This window comes from Hippichthys cyanospilos, chromosome 3 (assembly GCF_059441005.1).
Source record: "Hippichthys cyanospilos isolate Australia breed blue-spotted pipefish chromosome 3, RoL_Hcya_1.0, whole genome shotgun sequence".
In the NCBI taxonomy this organism is placed as follows: Eukaryota; Metazoa; Chordata; class Actinopteri; order Syngnathiformes; family Syngnathidae; genus Hippichthys; species Hippichthys cyanospilos.
This window is the reverse complement of record NC_142371.1, coordinates 19,927,331-19,944,679: the sequence shown is the minus strand read 5'-3', so window position 1 is coordinate 19,944,679 and position 17,349 is coordinate 19,927,331. Positions and strand designations below refer to the sequence as shown.

At 41.6% G+C, this 17,349-nt stretch overlaps 1 protein-coding gene across 2 annotated transcripts; it reads left to right on the top strand.

Moving 5' to 3' along the window:
- Positions 1-441: 441 nt before the first annotated feature.
- On the top strand, positions 442-16,608 carry rasip1 (Ras interacting protein 1). Of its 2 annotated transcripts, XM_088411135.1 has the most exons (16): positions 442-855; positions 2,116-2,237; positions 3,356-3,795; positions 4,542-4,778; positions 4,843-5,087; positions 6,579-6,743; positions 7,121-7,325; positions 7,972-8,270; positions 9,082-9,243; positions 10,556-10,596; positions 10,833-10,987; positions 13,210-13,322; positions 13,388-13,670; positions 14,273-14,436; positions 14,508-14,649; positions 15,955-16,608. In XM_088411135.1, exons 2-16 carry the CDS (start codon positions 2,116-2,118, stop codon positions 16,131-16,133), a joined length of 2,952 nt encoding a protein of 983 aa, XP_088267261.1. In that variant the 5' UTR covers positions 442-855; the 3' UTR covers positions 16,134-16,608. The 2 variants fall into 2 exon arrangements, with proteins under 2 accessions (XP_088267261.1, XP_088267260.1); XM_088411134.1 differs by lacking the exon at positions 442-855 and having other exon boundaries at positions 2,097-2,237.
- The last annotated feature ends 741 nt before the right edge of the window (positions 16,609-17,349 follow it).

Sequence of the window (17,349 nt, the reverse complement as noted above, 5' to 3'; positions counted from 1 at the left end):
AAAACTCAGTATTCCGCATCACAACATAAAAATAATGTAACTCAGGGACGTTGTAAGACGGGGGTCCACTGTACTTGTTAGATGGGTCATAAAAGTTACTAAAACATTGAAAATGTCACCTAGTTGGCAACAATAATCTTGCTAGCTACTGTTTTCGATTTTATTTTGACTCGATGGTCCCTGTGAGGGCCTGATAGTGACAGTTTCTGGGCCGGATGTGGCCCCCGAGCCGTATGTTCCCAACCGTAACTTGAAGAAACACAGACACTGCTTTGTCCTTCAAATATCGCAGGTGTCCAACATCCTGTCTCGCTACGTATGACTCCCCCCTCATCCGCTGTCCCGTAAAAGCAAACAAGCGAAGATGTCCAACGTCCCGCCAATCACCCTTAAACCTGGACAAGAATGACTGATGGAAATCCACGCCGTGTGTCCCCAAGGTCCGAGTGACTGTACCCATTTTTTTCCCGCTTTCATAGTACTTGTTCCTTCTCTCCCGCTCTCAGTCAGGATATAGGTGTTGTCCACTGCAAAGGAAGGAAATTCTGTCACTTTAGAACAATGGGCCTGTTTCTCTATCTATAGACTCAGAGAAGCCGAGGGCAGCGGACGACCAGCAAAACTTGCCCGAGTTGTCCGGGAGAAAAGTCCATTTGGAGGATTTTTTTACCCAACGGAAGACCGTCTTCGTGGACGTCGGGAATTAGACAGACGCACGCGTACGTGGCTGGCCGACTGAAAAATGGAATTTTGTCACAGGGGACGTCAAACAGCGAGGGTTGTTAGATTACTGCGCACTTGCTTTTAGGGTACTAAAAAAAAAAAAAAACACACAAGGATCTGAAGTTCCCGTGGGTGAGTAGAGAATAATTTTAAGACAACGTAGTTTTAAATGTCCTTTTTTGGCTTTTTGTACATTTTAAGAGCTGTACAGATACTTGAGATTTCGGTAACGAATGATACAGAGCAAAAACTGGTTCCAGTATCGCTAATACATTATTTTTATTTATGTATTTATTTTAAGATTAAAGTTTTTTTTTATCGTATGCTATAATGTTATTAAAAATCCGCAGCTAACATGAAGCTAATAAAACCAAATAAATAAAAACTAAAAGGAATTTAGGCAGGAAGACATGGCGATACAAATCAAAGCGGGATTAGGCTCGAGAAATACAAATGTAAAATTCTACAAAACAAAAAATGTGCCCCAAAAAAGTATCAAACTATATTAAAAATAAAAATTATTTAAAAAAAATTCTAGCTAAAAATGGAACACACAAGGGACTCGCGAGAAACCATAATAAATAAATGTAAAGGGATGATACTAGCTACAATTCGATATAAAAAAAAAGACAGGTGTCAGTATCCTCGAAATCGATATTAAAACCTGATAACAGTTTTTTTCTATTCAAACTTTCTTGTTGAGTGCTTAATTATGTCATAATATTTTAAACATGCTACAAATTGTATACAAATATACAATCCTGATATCAACTTTGGTATCGATTTTCTCGATACTGATTTGGATTGGATTGATTTTGATTGATTGAAAATTCTACATTTTAAACAACATTTTATGTTCTCTAAAAGAAAAGCAATCTAAGTCATTCACTAATATATATATATATATATATATATATATATATATATATATATATATATATATATATATATATATATATATATATATATATATATATATATACGTATAAAAACGTCTATGGGAGTGAATGAGTCAATAATGAGATGACCGTAGAGCGGCCGAAAAATAATATTTTGATTGCAATTTGTAGAAAATGGCGGCCAAGTGGCTTTCTAGTGGGGACCGGCCCCTTCCAGCTGAATCGGACAAAAGAACGCTTCCTGTTTAAAAGGTGGTCTTTTTCAGGAACTGCATTTGGGTTGATTCGTCCGTGTTTACTTCCACATGTTGACAACTTACAGTGTGTCCATCCTGTTGATATATTTTGACGGTGACATCATCCTATTGTTATATTGTCTCATTTCAGGCACTGGTGACACAATATCCGGGTTCAATTTTTGTATTTTGAAGATTTGTGGGTCTTTGAATGTGTTTTTTTTGTTTTTGTTTTTCCGTCCTTGCGTATGTATCAGATGGAGGGGTCAGGCAGTCCTCGCGTCAGAAAACTCCAGTTCCCGGTCGGACTTTGGATCAATTCGCCCAGGAAACATTTTGCAAAGCTGGGGCGTCGCTGGCCCAGCGCGGTCTCTGTCAAGTCAGTCTTTTCATATTTTTCATTCCAGAATTTGGCAATATGTATTTCAAAGTGTCATTTTACAGACCCGACTGTCATTGCATAACTGTTTGTATAGGAGTGCTAATGGGAGAATTCAAACATAGATTGATATAATCCGTTAACTGGTGGGTGTCAAACATATGGTCAGCGGGCTGCTTCTGGCCCGCCAACCGATTTGATCCGGCCCGCGAGAATGTTTTCAATAAATGAAAATCTTGAAATGATTAATAGTAATGTTAATGTTTTATGATTAAAAGTGATGATGTGTTTGTACTATTTTGGATACTATTGAAAAACTATTTTGAATTTGTTGTTTTAAAGTTACATAACAGGATTTTATTGGTCCATCCGGCCCACTTGGGTATAGAGTTTCCTCTATGCCACTCACACGTCAAAACAAGCTTATATGATATGAGACTACTGTTTGATATCGATATTTGATCGAGACACCCCTGATAATTATAATAACCCTGGTTTACAGTATTCCTTTGCTCCATGGCGATTATTTTATCGAGGTGTTTCTTTTATTGTCAACTTTCCTTTTATGACCATAATGTTTTGACTTGCAAGTTTACCTCAAAATTTTTCTTACATTTTTTGTCTTCCTTTCAAGTCATTTCAAAATACAAATTGTATTCATTGTGTTTTATTTGTTTAGCAGATGATTAAAACATATAACATTTTAAAATGCCACGATTCTGCCATTTTTATGTGGTTGCAGCTGGATGAGCGAGATTTTGTGTACAAAAATAATTTTTGTCCAAATTTTGGACTGTATAAAACCATTATAGTTTCAATTTTTGAGATACATTTTAATAGGATTGATCACATCGATTTCCCCGTAATTTTTGCGACATTCTGTTGAGCGGCGTTCAAACTATGTCAGCAACCAGAGAATTCTTTGTTGACTTGTGTTTCACTTCAAGACAGCAGGTGGCGGTAGAGACCAGTTCATGGATATGTATGGCTAGAACTGATACCACTGAACAATTTGAGTGGTTGAAGGAAAAAAATATTCATAAATAACTATTAATAATTACACCTTTACAAGCGTTTACACAATTGGGACTGACTGCGGTCTTCACCTTGCCTTCCAGGTCGACCACCAGCTCGGACGCGGCCTCCCTTCACGAGACCCCCTCCATTCCTTCCTCTTCCCTTTCCAACTCAACTCCCTCGCTGGCGTCCCCAAACCCGTCGCCGTCTCCGTCCCCGGCCTTCCTCAGGCCTCGGCCCGCCGCGCCCCAGTCGCGCGCCAAGCGCCTTTCCCACCTCTTCCTGCGGGGGCGCTCCAACAGCGACCGGGACCGGGCGGCGGGCGAGAGGGAGAGAGAGCTTTGGGCCCACTCGGCGCACCACTACGTCCCCCCGGCTTCGTCTTCCGCCCCGGGCTTGATCAAGATCTACGGCGATGCGCTATCGAGCGGCGCTAACTATCGCTCCCTGCTGGCCAACGTTCACTCCACGGCCAGTCAGCTCATCGCTCAGGTTATCACTCGCTACACCGAGAGGGAGCGGGAGGAGACCGATGAAGCAGGTACAAAAAAAACGCAGATACCGTTGCTATTGCTAAGATAAAAGCTAGATAACTATATCGCTAGCTTTTTAGCTATCTAGATAGCTATATTGCTAGCTTTTTAGATAGATAGATAGATAGATAGATAGATGGCATTTTGAAAATGAATTGCTTCTTGTTACAGTTATTTTGCTCTTAATTTGAAAAGATACCTGCAGTGACCTGTTAATTTCTCACGCACACCCTGAAGTGAGTTCTAGTACTCTCATTGGAGAACCTTTGGACTAGAGGAGTCCCTGAAAGACAAAGAATTGGACGTAATTGGACAAGTCAAGCATAGCCTAAATTTTGTGTGACTTATATAGCGCCTCCTACAGCATACAGTGCTCAAAGTGCATCACGGATTTCTGAATGTTATATCTTGGCCGTGATTTATCCTTGAGCTGTATTTTGCCCGATCCTTTGATCTTTACATCAAAGGTATTTTACATCGAAGGAAAGGCAATAAAAGAAGACATCAGGGAGCTGAAATTTCACCCAGTTGATGACATCGTGTCAAATCACGGCATGACCACTTAGTTATCGCACTACCAGGAGTGTGCCATCAACTGTCTAAAAAAACTGCAAGAATGACGTGGAAGAAAATGACCCAAAATGGTCAAAGTACTGCACAATGGTTCTTTTGACTTATCCAGTATGCGACGACCTCTGACATAACGTAAGCACAAAGAAGTAAGCGCCTCCACCCTTCCTCCATTACCTTGCAGTTCTCCAGAAGCACATCCCCGAGGACTTCCTGCTGTGTGATGTCATCGGGAAACCCATCCAGCAGCCAGATGGAGCCATCAAGTGGGAGACGGAATGTCGGAGAAACGTAGCCCCGTGGGAGTGCCCCCTGCTGTTGGCCGACATGTGGCGGCCGAAAGACGGCTTCGAGCGGCGCTTTGAAATCCAGAGGAAGGATGACTACGAAAGAGAGGAGAGGGAGCGGGAGAGCTACCAAGGTATGGCGGCGCGGCGGCTGCGACGCCGGGTGGCGCTCATCCAACGGGCCGGTCTGGCCGGCAGGTGTGCGCTGGAGGCGCAGCAGGATGTCGTCGGGGAGCGCGACCGAGGAGGGCGAGCGCGGCCACCGCGGAAGGAACTCGGAGCTCAGGAGGAGCATCAGCGACATGAACATCAGCCTGAGGCGCCGCCAAGGCAACCACGTGAGCAATGACCCGCATGCGAGTGGCGCCCGGCCGGGCAACAACAACGGAGCGCTGCAGGACAGGAAAAACATCGTGAGCATGATCAACCCGCAGCAAGGAGAGGTGAGGGAAACAACGTCGCAACTGAGTAAGAGGTTTCACGGCATCTTCATGTTACGCACTTGGCCCAAATTTCATGGAGTTGACTTCAACGTACGCCACCTCTTGCCCAAACACTGGACCAGCTTTGCTCATCTTGATATTTTCTGTCGGATGTGCTGGAATGACTTCCAGTTCACTTATGTGCATTTTTAGGAGTTAATAACTTGAATTTCTTGAGGAATTTGAAGGTGTTTCCAAACATTTGACTGGTACTGTATGTGTCCAGTAGAGGGCAGTAATGCCCGCTGTCTTTTGCATTTCCTCTGCGATGTCAGCGTTCCCTATTTGACATGAATCACCCTCAACAATGTTTCGTGTTTATTTCTTCAGTTATAATGGTAACGAAAAATACACTATACACATTTGTGAATATTTTAAGAAAATCTGTACACACACTACAAGTGAAAAGTTTGGAAGCAAACATTCAAATTCAAATGTCCCAAACACGTTAGGAGGTAAAGACATTTTAACAGGTAACGCTTGATAATGCACAACTGTGAAGTGAGAGTCATTATAAGTCATAAAGTATCATCCACATCATAAATCCGCCTGTGAAAATATCCAATGATTACAAATCGTTCTAATTCATAAAACATTACTAAGCAAACAAACAAGATGTGCAAAGCGGAACGGAATGTCACTCTGGGTCATAAAGTAGTATCACCCACATCATAAAACTGATTGCAAGTATAGCAAGATGTACAAAACTAAAATGTACTAAACTGAAATTCATTTCAAGTCTTAAAGCATCATTTATGTCATAGAGATAGACTGGAAAAAAAGCAATCTGTCCAAAACTGAACTGAATTCATTTCCCTCCAATCAAGATGTGCAAATTTAAATCATAAAGCACAATCCACCACAAAGCTGAGAAAATAAGCAAGATTGTTTTAGCGCATAAAGCATCATCCACATCATAAGCTGACTGCAAAAATTGCAAGATGTCCAAAGCTGAACTGAAAGCCATTCCAAATCATGAAGCATCACCCACATCATAAGGGTGACTGAGAAAGTAACCAAGATGTGCAGAGCTGAAGTTGAAAGTCATTTAGATCATCAAGCATAATCCACATCACAAAGCCGAGAAAATAAGCAAGATGTGCAAAGCTGAACCAAAAGTCATTCCAGCACAGAAAGGATCATCCACATCATAAAGCTGACTGAAAAAATACTAAGCTGTCCAAACCTGTGCCGAAAATCATTCCGAATCATAACGCATCATCCACATCGTGATGCACACTGAAAAAAATAAGACGTCCAAAGTCGCTATGAAAGTCATTCCAAATCATAAAGTATCATTCACAACATGATGTTGACTGAGAAAATAATCAAGATGTGCATAGCTGGAGTGAGAACAATTTCAGGTCATAAAGCATAATCACATAATCTAACACACTCATAGCATCATGGGTATAAGTATTGATCTCTAACTTTTCCGGTCGACGTATTCAGATCAGAGCATCAAAGGCGGAGGCAAAAGTGGGATGGACGCACCAGCCGCCCGAAGAGACCAAGGACTACTCCAGCTGCGACCTGGAACTGATGTCCCAAAGTCTGATCCTTCCGCCCACGGACCGGCCCTACTTCCTGTTGCTGCAGGGTTACGACCAGAGCAAGGCAAGACACGCTAACAGATGCTATCCCGCGTCGCCGACGTCAACGCGCGCGCGCGCCCAGGTCATGACATCATACCTGCATGCCCTTAATCTCCGCATTCCATCTCACCGCGAGCCACTCCCGTCCAGCGTCCGACTCAAAACATCTGCAGACGAACACGACGCCCGGACGGCGCACGCTCTCCCCACACAAAAACCGTATTGCGCATCACTCCATCTGGCACAATGACCTCACGCGGGTTCCCTTTGTGGCAAACTGTGACACACTTTGTATAATGTCAACTTGCTTCTGTTGGCCTCCTTATCTGATGTCAACTGGGAGACCCCCCAGATGTCCCTCACCTTTTTTTTTTCCCCGTCGCTGCGTGTTTTCTTTAGGATTTTGTTTTGTATATCATGGCGGGGCATACGCACGTGTTTGGGAGAAAGCCCACAATGAAGGAGCGGGAGAAGGACAAAGAAAGAGAGAGGAAGGGGAAGAAGCCTCTCAAGGTGGACACCTTCCTGTCCGCGCCCGACCTTTTGGCGAGGCATTTGCTCGTCAGGAGGGATTCGGCTGTTCCCGAGACACCCGTCGGCCGAGGTATATCCGCTAGCCACGTATAAAAATTATTTTCACATGTCGTTGTTGAGCGTGAATAATTCTTAACTCGTTCAATACCAAAGACGTATTTTTACGTTTTTTTTTAAAGAGCCTAGATATTCAATCCAAGGCACATGCAGCGTGTCCTCTACTGAAGACACTAGGACTTAAGTCAAAAATGACTCAAGTAAAGGCTTACTTTAATTACTAAAGTACTACTAGTAATCTCTAAGTACTAAAGTAATTAAGTAATTGAATACTTTATTGTTGTTTTAATGTTTTAAGAGTCCAGGTATTCAATTGAAGGCACAAACGCTCTAAATCGGACACACTATCCCTTTAAGAGCCAAGATATTCAATCCAAGGCACATAGAGCATGTCCTCTGCTGAGGACACTAGGACTTAGTGGGGTAGCTCGAATGAGTCAAAAATGACTCAAGTAAAGGCTTACTCTAGCTTGGATCAGTCAAAAAGTTCAAAAGTACACATGAGTAAACTTCAGCTACTAAATTACCACGAGTAACCTTTTTGAACTTATTATTGAAGTTTCCATTCATTTCAATGGGGAAAGATGATTTGAGAATGGAAATGAAAACTCAAACCTTTTCAATTACCTGTCAATGTTTTCTGCTCCACGTCCCTCCAGCCTTGATACGTCCGTTCCGAGGAGGTGCCGTCACACACAACGGCGTGGCTCTTTACAGGGAGCGCGTCCTAAAAGCGGGCGACGTGATTGGGCTCGGGGACCACTTCCTGTTCTTGTACCGCGACCCCCGAGTGACCCCGGCTCCTCCGTTGGCGCTGACGCTGCCGTGGCATTCGGACGACTCGCACCCCTGCTGCTCCTCGGGCTTGGCCGACAAGCAGGAGGCGCTGAGGAACTACCTGGGCTCCACCGAGTCCGTTCTCAGGTTCCATCCTCGCCATGCCGATGCCTTGCTGCAGGTGAGGGAGGAGTGTGCAAAAGTATTGGGTCACTTGGTCGCTATGTTCGCCTATCGGCCTGAGACACATTTGCGTCCACTGTTCTGTCCCTTGTCTCTCAGAATGATAAGATGTGATTGTAAAGGACAGGATGTTCTCTACAGAGGACATTAGGACTTCATGGGCAACTCGGATGAGTCGAAACATAACAAATGTCCACCACAGTGGACACAAATTTATCGGAGAAGCTTATGTTATTTTTGCTGATCTCAATTCAAATTAAGAAGGATTTATTTTCATATTTTTTGACCCGCTATGGCAACAACCAATGGAACTGTCCACCACAAAGAATCACTGGCTGGATTTACACTGCATGATTCGATTGACAAAATTCTCTTTTTTTTTACTCTCGGTAGCAATAAAGACGCCATAATTTCCTCACTTTTTGCCAGCAAAACTAGCGATGGTCCAATATCTATTCAGCATATAAATCAAATTTAGTGCCATGCTAAAAACAGTACTGTACAGTTAGATTCTCAAAATAAGAGCAAATTAAGTGGGAAATTACGCAACAGGTGCACGTTGTCATTCATGTACATTTTTCTTTTCAAAATAAGAGCAAATTGTGTGGAAGATGTAGCAATAGATGCAGATTTTAATTCATGATGCATTTTTTGGGCAGATGAGCCAGAAATATAACTGGTGATGTTGCACGATTCATTTTCTGGAGTTGCTCAATAAAATATGCCATGTGATAGCGCTAAAGCAAAACGTTTCGTAACTCAGGACGGCACAACACTGAGCTAGCTTATGTCTGTCAATGGTCTCTTAGGAGATACTATCGAAAAACTCCTCCCCCGACTCCGGAGGAGGACCTCTGGCGCCGGCGTATCTGCTGTCAATCATGATCGACCACGCGTCCAAGCGCCTCGACCCCGCGCTCACGCCGCAGATACTACTCAAGGCGGCCAATCAGATCAAGGACATCGTCTGGGTAAGTCAAATTCAACTGTGTATGTCATCTCAACAAAATGTCAGTCTTTTTTCAACCAATCACAATTCTAGTTCATTCTCACAATGACATCAGCATGTTTCCGTTCTCTGATTGGTCGGTCTGAGCAAAACGTGTTAGAATCCGTTTCAACTCATAAAATGTGTCAGTAGTGATCTGAATACATTCACACAACATTTAAGAATCAACATCTATGGTGAGTATTTTTTATGTACTTTTTTTCTTTTACACTTTCATCTCATATCTCAACGCTTTCAAATTGAATTATTATATTATTTTTTTCCCCTTGTGTTTTAAAGTAATACCAAAGTCAGAACAGTGACTCAAATGTGAGATTTTAACAGTATCCGCTGTGCCAGTTAATGCTGCAGTACAGTTTTCTTTTCAAATCGAGAGCAGATTAACTGGAACATGAATCAACTTAATGGTGGATTTGTTTTTTGGTGACTCCTTTTTTAACTATTGTTTATATTCATTTTTTCAAGCCTTTTATGCATGCTTAGCAATGCAATTTTGGGACAAACAAGCAGAAATAAAACACTGTTAAACAATCTATCTTCTAAATTTATCTTCCAAAAGACATATGGACCACAACTGCTACACTTTATTCTCGGTGACATGAACATTTAAAAAGTCAAGCATTTTTTTGGATTACAAGTCAAATCAATCACTTTGTCATCCTACCACTGGGGGGCAATGTTTTGCCTGACAAAAGCATCTGCTTCTCTCATCCTGATATATTATTTACCAGTGTGAAATGGCGTTGAGTTTCTCACCTGATTCCTAATATAGACCGCGCTAGCTGTCGATTGAGACCATTTTGAAATACCCGAAAAATTGGAATAAATTCGGTTTAAAATGACCCAAATGACATTTTGACCGCTAATTGATTCAAAAGTAAATATCTATCTATATATAGATATAGTTGAAATTTTTTTCCATTATCTATGACTTAATACGTATTATTGTTTTGGGCAAGGCAGAATACTTGCTGGAATACACGTAGTATATCTCATTAGATGATGTAGCCTTGTTTTTGTGCGTTTGGAAATTCTAGCGCATATTATCTGTGTCGTTTGATGTGAGCGCATTGATGAAGACAGATGCAGACATGCAATGCGGCCCACTAGGTTCTGGAGAGGAGCAGAGATGAGCTGATGTCACTCCCTTGTGTTGCTGGAAAATGTGCTGTAATGGCGCTGGCTGCAGGGCCCGCTCCACCACCTCCACACTAAACCCAGATGCCCCCCCCCCCCCCCCCCTTTCTCTCTTCTGTCTCCAAATTTCTTTGCAGGATAACATTAAGGAATTTGGAGAAAAGCATCCCACGCAAAAGTAAGAGCATTTTTGTTCCATGCTCATGTTTGCTTCATTTAGCGGCCTCCGGCTAAGCGATTGGTGATACATTTGTCCTTGCGCTGTTATGACTGCGCTACATTTTTGTGGTATGATGAAAGCAAGTTGCAAAATTGAGTGGGGTAAAAATAACCCGGCCTGTTATTATTCGAGTCCTGAATTTCCAAAGTTATGTAAGGAACTCACTTGGGGATGGCATCACCTGTTGTGTCCAGTTCAAGCGAGCCGGAAAGCGAGATTAGCGCTGCCAATGTCCAGAAGTTGTCATCGGACCTGAGACCACTCATGTTCTGGATGTCCAATGCCACCGAGCTTCTCAACTTCTTCCAGGTTAAAGTGGAAAACATGGAGAAAGAGTGGGAATTTGAAGGTGACGACCTGCACAAACAAACTGCAAAGCTATCTATCTATCTATCTATCTATCTATCTATCTATCTATCTATCTATCTATCTATCTATCTATCTATCTATCTATCTATCTATCTATCTATCTATCTATCTATCTATCTATCTATCTATCTATCTATCTATCTATCTATCTATCTATCTATCTATCTATCTAAAATGCTAGCTATATAGCTATCTAAAAAGCTATCTATATAGCTATCTAGATAGCTAAAAAGCTAGCGATATAGTAAGATAAAAAGCTAGCTATATAGTTATCTATCTATCTATCTATCTATCTATCTATCTATCTATCTATCTATCTATCTATCTATCTATCTATCTATCTATCTATCTATCTATCTATCTATCTATCTATCTATCTATCTCTATCTATCTATCTATCTAAAATGCTAGCTATATAGCTATCTAAAAAGCTATCTATATAGCTATCTAGATAGGTAAAAAGCTAGCGATATAGTAAGATAAAAAGCTAGCTATATAGTTATCTATCTATCTATCTATCTATCTATCTATCTATCTATCTATCTATCTATCTATCTATCTATCTATCTATCTATCTATCTATCTATCTATCTATCTATCTATCTATCTATCTATCTATCTATCTATCTATCTAAAAAGCTAGTGATATAGTACAGATAAAAAGCTAGCTATATAGTTATCTAGCTTTTAAGCTATCTATCTATCTATCTATCTATCTATCTATCTATCTATCTATCTATCTATCTATCTATCTATCTATCTATCTATCTATCTATCTATCTATCTATCTATCTATCTATCTATCTATCTATCTATCTATCTATCTATCTAAAATGCTAGCTATATAGCTATCTAGATAGCCATCTAAAAAGCTATCTATATAGCTATCTAGATAGCTAAAAAGCTAGCGATATAGTAAGATAAAAAGCTAGCGATATAGTAAGATAAAAAGCTATCTATCTATCTATCTATCTATCTATCTATCTATCTATCTATCTATCTATCTATCTATCTATCTATCTATCTATCTATCTGAAACATATTTAAACACTAGAAACATTTAGAAACACTTTCAAATATTAGCTATTAACTCTTAAAAATGCACAGCTGTGATTTGAAAGTCATTCCAGGTCATACAGCATCTTTCGCATCATAAAACCTTTGTGAAAAAATGTCATCTGGGCAAACGGCATTTATCTTACGGATTCTAAATCAGTGGTTCTCAAACATTTTTTCAATTATTCAAATGAAACCAGATGAAATGTTTTGGAACCGAAAGCTGTGTCAAATTTAACAAACTTTGGATCTACAATTGTGGTCTTGTCATATTTTATTCAACGACTCCTGAACATCCTGAAGCTAGCATAGTAGCCTTATATAGTAGTACACGAGTCGCGTCGTTCCAAACAATCTGTTCTTAGTTTGAAAAGAAGTTTTAAGTTGCATTAAAAACAACATTAAAAATCATCAAATTAGATTTGCTGATACCCGTAGAAACCTTGTTCAAATCTCAAATACCTATACCCCTGTTTCAAAACTGTCGTTCAAATTATAAAACCCATCCAGCCTTCTATCCGTTATGTGGCTCTATAGGGTCGCAGGCTCGCTGGTGCCTATCCCAGCAGACTTCAAGCACTAGGCGGGCGACACCCTGGACTGGTTTCTAGCCGATTTCAGCGAATTATAAAACATTTTCCGAATATACATATTCTGTTTTGATCAATATTGCTTTTGTTTATTAAATCGGGAAGCTAACCCTAACTTCCAAATAAAGGAGAAACTACGAGGGTGTTTCCAAACTTTTGACTGGTACCGCATTCGTTAATGGTGGAAAAAAACATCGAAATGATTTATGTTATCGTCATTTATTGCGCCGCAAAAAACTGGCATTGGAAGCGGGGTGTGTAGACTTTTGTATAACCACCGCGTATGGTTTCCCAGTCGTAATGAACCATAACTACGATAAAATGAGCTCGACGGCGGTGATTTAGGATTTTCAAAAACTGAGCTTGAAATGTGGCTTGGCGTGTCATTGGGCTAATTAATGTCAAAACGCGAATATGCCACGGTTGGACCCGCACCAAAACCTAACGTGTCGGTACTCGATCCGTGCCCGCCGCATCGTCGCGATTTTCGTCAACATCACGCCTATAGCTGAGCTCATGCTGAATTCGGCCTCATTTTAAATCTTTCCTCACGCAGCCCCGGGGGATCCGGTGTTGACGGCCGACATGGACACATGCTCAGAAGCTCTTGCGCAACTGGATGAGGTCATCATGCACACCTTCCAGCAGTGCGTCTACCACCTTACCAAGGTAAACGGCCACGCCCGCCCGCCGCGCTTTTGCCCGCGAATGAACCCGCTTCCCGCTTCTCCAAGACCCTCTACTCGCTCCTCCCCGCTCTGCTGGACACCAACCCTTTCTCCAGAGAGGAGAAGGAGAAGGTCGGAGCGGAGGGAGGCGAGGGGGAGGAGAAAGGAGCGGAGGAGGCGGACGACGTGGCCGCGCTGCCGCCCAAAGTGGCCGGGCTGGTGGAAGTGTATCGCTCGTCCCTCGCGCTCTCCCGGGAAGCTCGCCTCTCGCCGCCGCTCACCTCCCAAACCTTCGGCTACCTCTTCTTCTTCACCAACACGTCTTTGCTCAACACTTTGCTGGAGAGAGGTGAGGGGTCAAATCCCGCTGTCCGCAGGTCGATTATGCGGAGGGCCGAAAAGCGACGAAATGACCGTATTTTCCGTGCTGTAAGGCGCACCGGATTATAAGGCGCACCCTCAATTAATGACACATTTTCAAACGTTTTCCATATATAAGGCGCACCCTCAATTAATGACATATTTTCAAACTTTTTCCATGTATAAGGCGCACCGGATTATAAGGCGCACCCTCAATTAATGACATATTTTCAAACTTTTTCAATCACAATATCGTAATACTCAAAGAAATTACAATAATAACGGAAATAATAACTATATGAGCAACCTTGTTCAACTGTAAACACACAAAAGAAACGAGTAAAGCTTACTTTATCACTTCATTCCCCGTCTACGAATCCCAATCTCAATATTCATCCATATATAAGGCGCACCGGATTATAAGGCGCACCATCAGCTTTTTAAAAAAAATTAAGGCTTATAGTGCGGGAAATACGGTAAATAAATAAATGTCAATGTCAAATAAATGTCAAAATAAATGTAAAAATGAAACTCGGTTTTGTGTCCCATTTTTCACATTTGTATTCATTTGCATTTTGTGTTTTTCCAAAGACGGACTCTTTTCTTGGTCCCGAGCCGTGCAGATCCGCACAAACTTGGACTTGGTTCTGGACTGGCTCCAGGGGGCGGGACTTGGGGACATTGCCTCTGAGTTCATGAAGAAGCTGTCAGTCATAGTCAACTTTTTATGTATTCCCAAAACCCGTCTTATTCAGGTAACACGATTTTCCCATTGCTGCCCATTTCGATCCCATTCCGGCGGAAATGTGCGTTTTCTTGCTTCTAGTCTTCCTGGACGAGTTTGCAAGAGGACCACGCCTTGCTAAGCCCCGCCCAACTGCATCACCTTCTTACTCATTATAAACTGGGACCAAGTAGAGCGCCCCCGGCCTCTTGGGCTCCCCCACCTGGCACGGTTCTAAGTGGAGGTAATAGATTCACACATAGTGTAAATTTTCCTTAATGCTTAAAGTTTTTATCTATCAGCGCTGTAGCGAAGTCCACTTTTTATCAAGTCCGAGTCCACAAGGTCCGGGTACAAGTACAGATGAGACCAAACACAAACATGCTATTTTTAACAACTGTCTTAAATTGTCTTCTTACAGAATTTGCAGATCAATTCATGTTTGATTTGGATAATGCCAGTCATCAAAATTTTACAGTAGGCGTGGTTGAGTCTGAGACGAGTCCGAGTCAAATGACAAGAGTCAAATCTCTGGAGACAAGAAAAGAAACGTTGAGTTTCGAGAATCATAGCCCTGGTATCTGACTAAAAAAGTGAAGAGTGAAGCGTCTCTGTAAAAGGATGATGCCAGTTCTCAAAATTTTATAGTCTGCGTGGTTGAGTCTGAGACGAGTCCGAGTCAAATGACAAGGAGTCAGAGTCAAATCTTTGAAGAAAAGAAAAGAAACGTTGAGTTTTGAGAATCATAGCCCTGGTATCTGACTAAAAAAGTGAAGAGCGAAGAGTCTCTGTAAAAGGATGATGCCAGTTCTCAAAATTTTATAGTCTGCGTGGTTGAGTCTGAGACGAGTCCGAGTCAAATGACAAGGAGTCAGAGTCAAATCTTTGAAGAAAAGAAACGAAACGTTGAGTTTCGAGAATCATAGCCCTGGTATCTGACTGAAAAAGTGAAGAGTGGAGAGTCTCTGTAAAAGGATAATGCCAATTCTCAAAATTTTATAGTCGGCGTGGTTGAGTTTGAAACAAGTCTGAGTCAAATGCCAAGGAGTCAGAGTCAAATCTCTGGAGACAAGAAAAGAAACATTGAGTTTTGAGAATAATAGCCCCGGTATCTGACTAAAAAAGTGAAGAGTGAAGAGTCTCTGTAAAAGTGCGGTTGCATGATGATTAATCCTAACAACCTTTGCAATAAATACACTCTATTATTACTCGCTTATTTCTTTTGATGTGATATCGTAAAATCGCACAGCAGCCAAGAAACGATGCTTTTTCGTTGACGATCGCACCGAGTTTTTGCGGTCCACAAAAGCTCATTCAATTGCGTCCACTGGAGTGGACATTTTTTGGGGCTCTGTCTTTGGACTCATTGGAGTTACTTAACTAAGACCCAATGTGCTCAGTCGAGGACATCCTGGCCAATGATGTCTCATGTGTTTGGGAGTGATGAAATTACCTTTGCTGTCTTGTTCAAACAAAATTGACACAACAGTGGACAAAATTCCTGGCCTCGGGAGGATTTATCGTCATTTTTCGTTGTTGACATTTTTAGACATATTTGAGAGCTTCCTGGACCACCCGCCTCTCATCCTGCCAAACGAGACCCCTCGCTTGGATCTTTCCCAACCGGTGCCGAGCCCGGAGCTCCAAAAGGAAGTGACTCGTCTTCGCACCTTCTTGTGGGGGCTGGACCAGGACGAGCTTCCAGCCAATCAGAGGACTCGGCTTTGAGCCGGCCCGGATTTGGATTCATGGATATTATGTAAAATCTTCACATTTTCATATCAATTTATGTAACCGTTTAGATCGCGGGTGTCAAACTTACGGCCCGGGGACCAGATCCGGCCCTCGAAAGCAAAACGTCAATTTTCTAAACTCGTTTCCAAAATTTTGACTTGTCATGTATAGTAAATAAGATTAAGAAAGTTGAGATTTTGCAATACGTTTTAGTTAGTTTTGTTACATTAACAGTCATCGGTTTCAACCAAGTCCATTTTTAAAAACAGGACTGGACAATGAGGGAAGCTGCAGCTACAAAGAGTCCTTTGACAAATATGAATTTGACATGTCTGGTTTAGATCTTTCAAAGTACTGTTAGAAGAATGCATTGGTTTTATTCCCCAAAAATGTAACAAAAGCCTAAATGTCTCTCTTAGAAAATTATACCAAGTCAAACTAAATGTTTTTAATAAAAGTCTTAAATCTGCATTTGCTTATTCCTTAAATCAACGGTTCTCAAAGTGGGGTCCGTGGACCGCCGGGGGTCCTTGGCCTGACTGCAGGGGGTCAGTGAAATAATTTGCGTGTTTTGAACTGATTTAGTTTATCTTTGAAAAGTCCCAGGTTTCTGCCTCGTTTGGGTTAGTCTGTTTTTTGGCGCCACCTCTGGCAGTTTCCCCAAATATACTCAAGTATCAATTTATCACTTCAGTATCTGCGATTTAATGTCCGAACTCTTAAAAATCGTGATAATACGTCCCTGGCATTGAATGAGTGAATATATATTTTTTAAATGTCATCAAAACGTGCTTTGTGTCTACAATTGCTTGCTAACGCTAAAGCTAGCGCTGTTTCTGACAGAATAATCGGCAGCAAACGTTTGGGAGGAAATTGAACCGTGCAATTTGCAATTTTTATTTTCTAAACTTCAACAGCTGAAAAATAACAAATATACTTGTCAAATTGATTAAAAACGGCACTTATGTTTGTCTTAAACGACATTTTTTTTGTTTTGTTTCATCATTTGCAATGAGGATCCTCGGAAAATTTGCTTCCAAAAATTTGAGAAGCCCTTCCCTAAATGACAAGGCCTTGACAAAGGGGCGCCCACAAGGTGGCGCTGCAGGACCCGATCCCCTCGCTGAGACGAAACGATGACTCTGCATTTAGATCGGGCTTGACTAAAGAGGCCATCATACAGTACGTGCACATAATCACCAGCGCCACA

Excerpts from the sequence above, each read along its gene's own strand:
- rasip1 (XM_088411134.1), top strand. The coding sequence starts at position 2,107 with ATGTATCAGATGGAGGGGTCAGGCAGTCCTCGCGTCAGAAAACTCCAG. Across the intron at positions 13,671-14,272 it reads CAACACTTTGCTGGAGAGAG|ACGGACTCTTTTCTTGGTCC; the intron begins GTGAGGGGTCAA and ends GTTTTTCCAAAG. Across the intron at positions 14,437-14,507 it reads CCAAAACCCGTCTTATTCAG|TCTTCCTGGACGAGTTTGCA; the intron begins GTAACACGATTT and ends TCTTGCTTCTAG.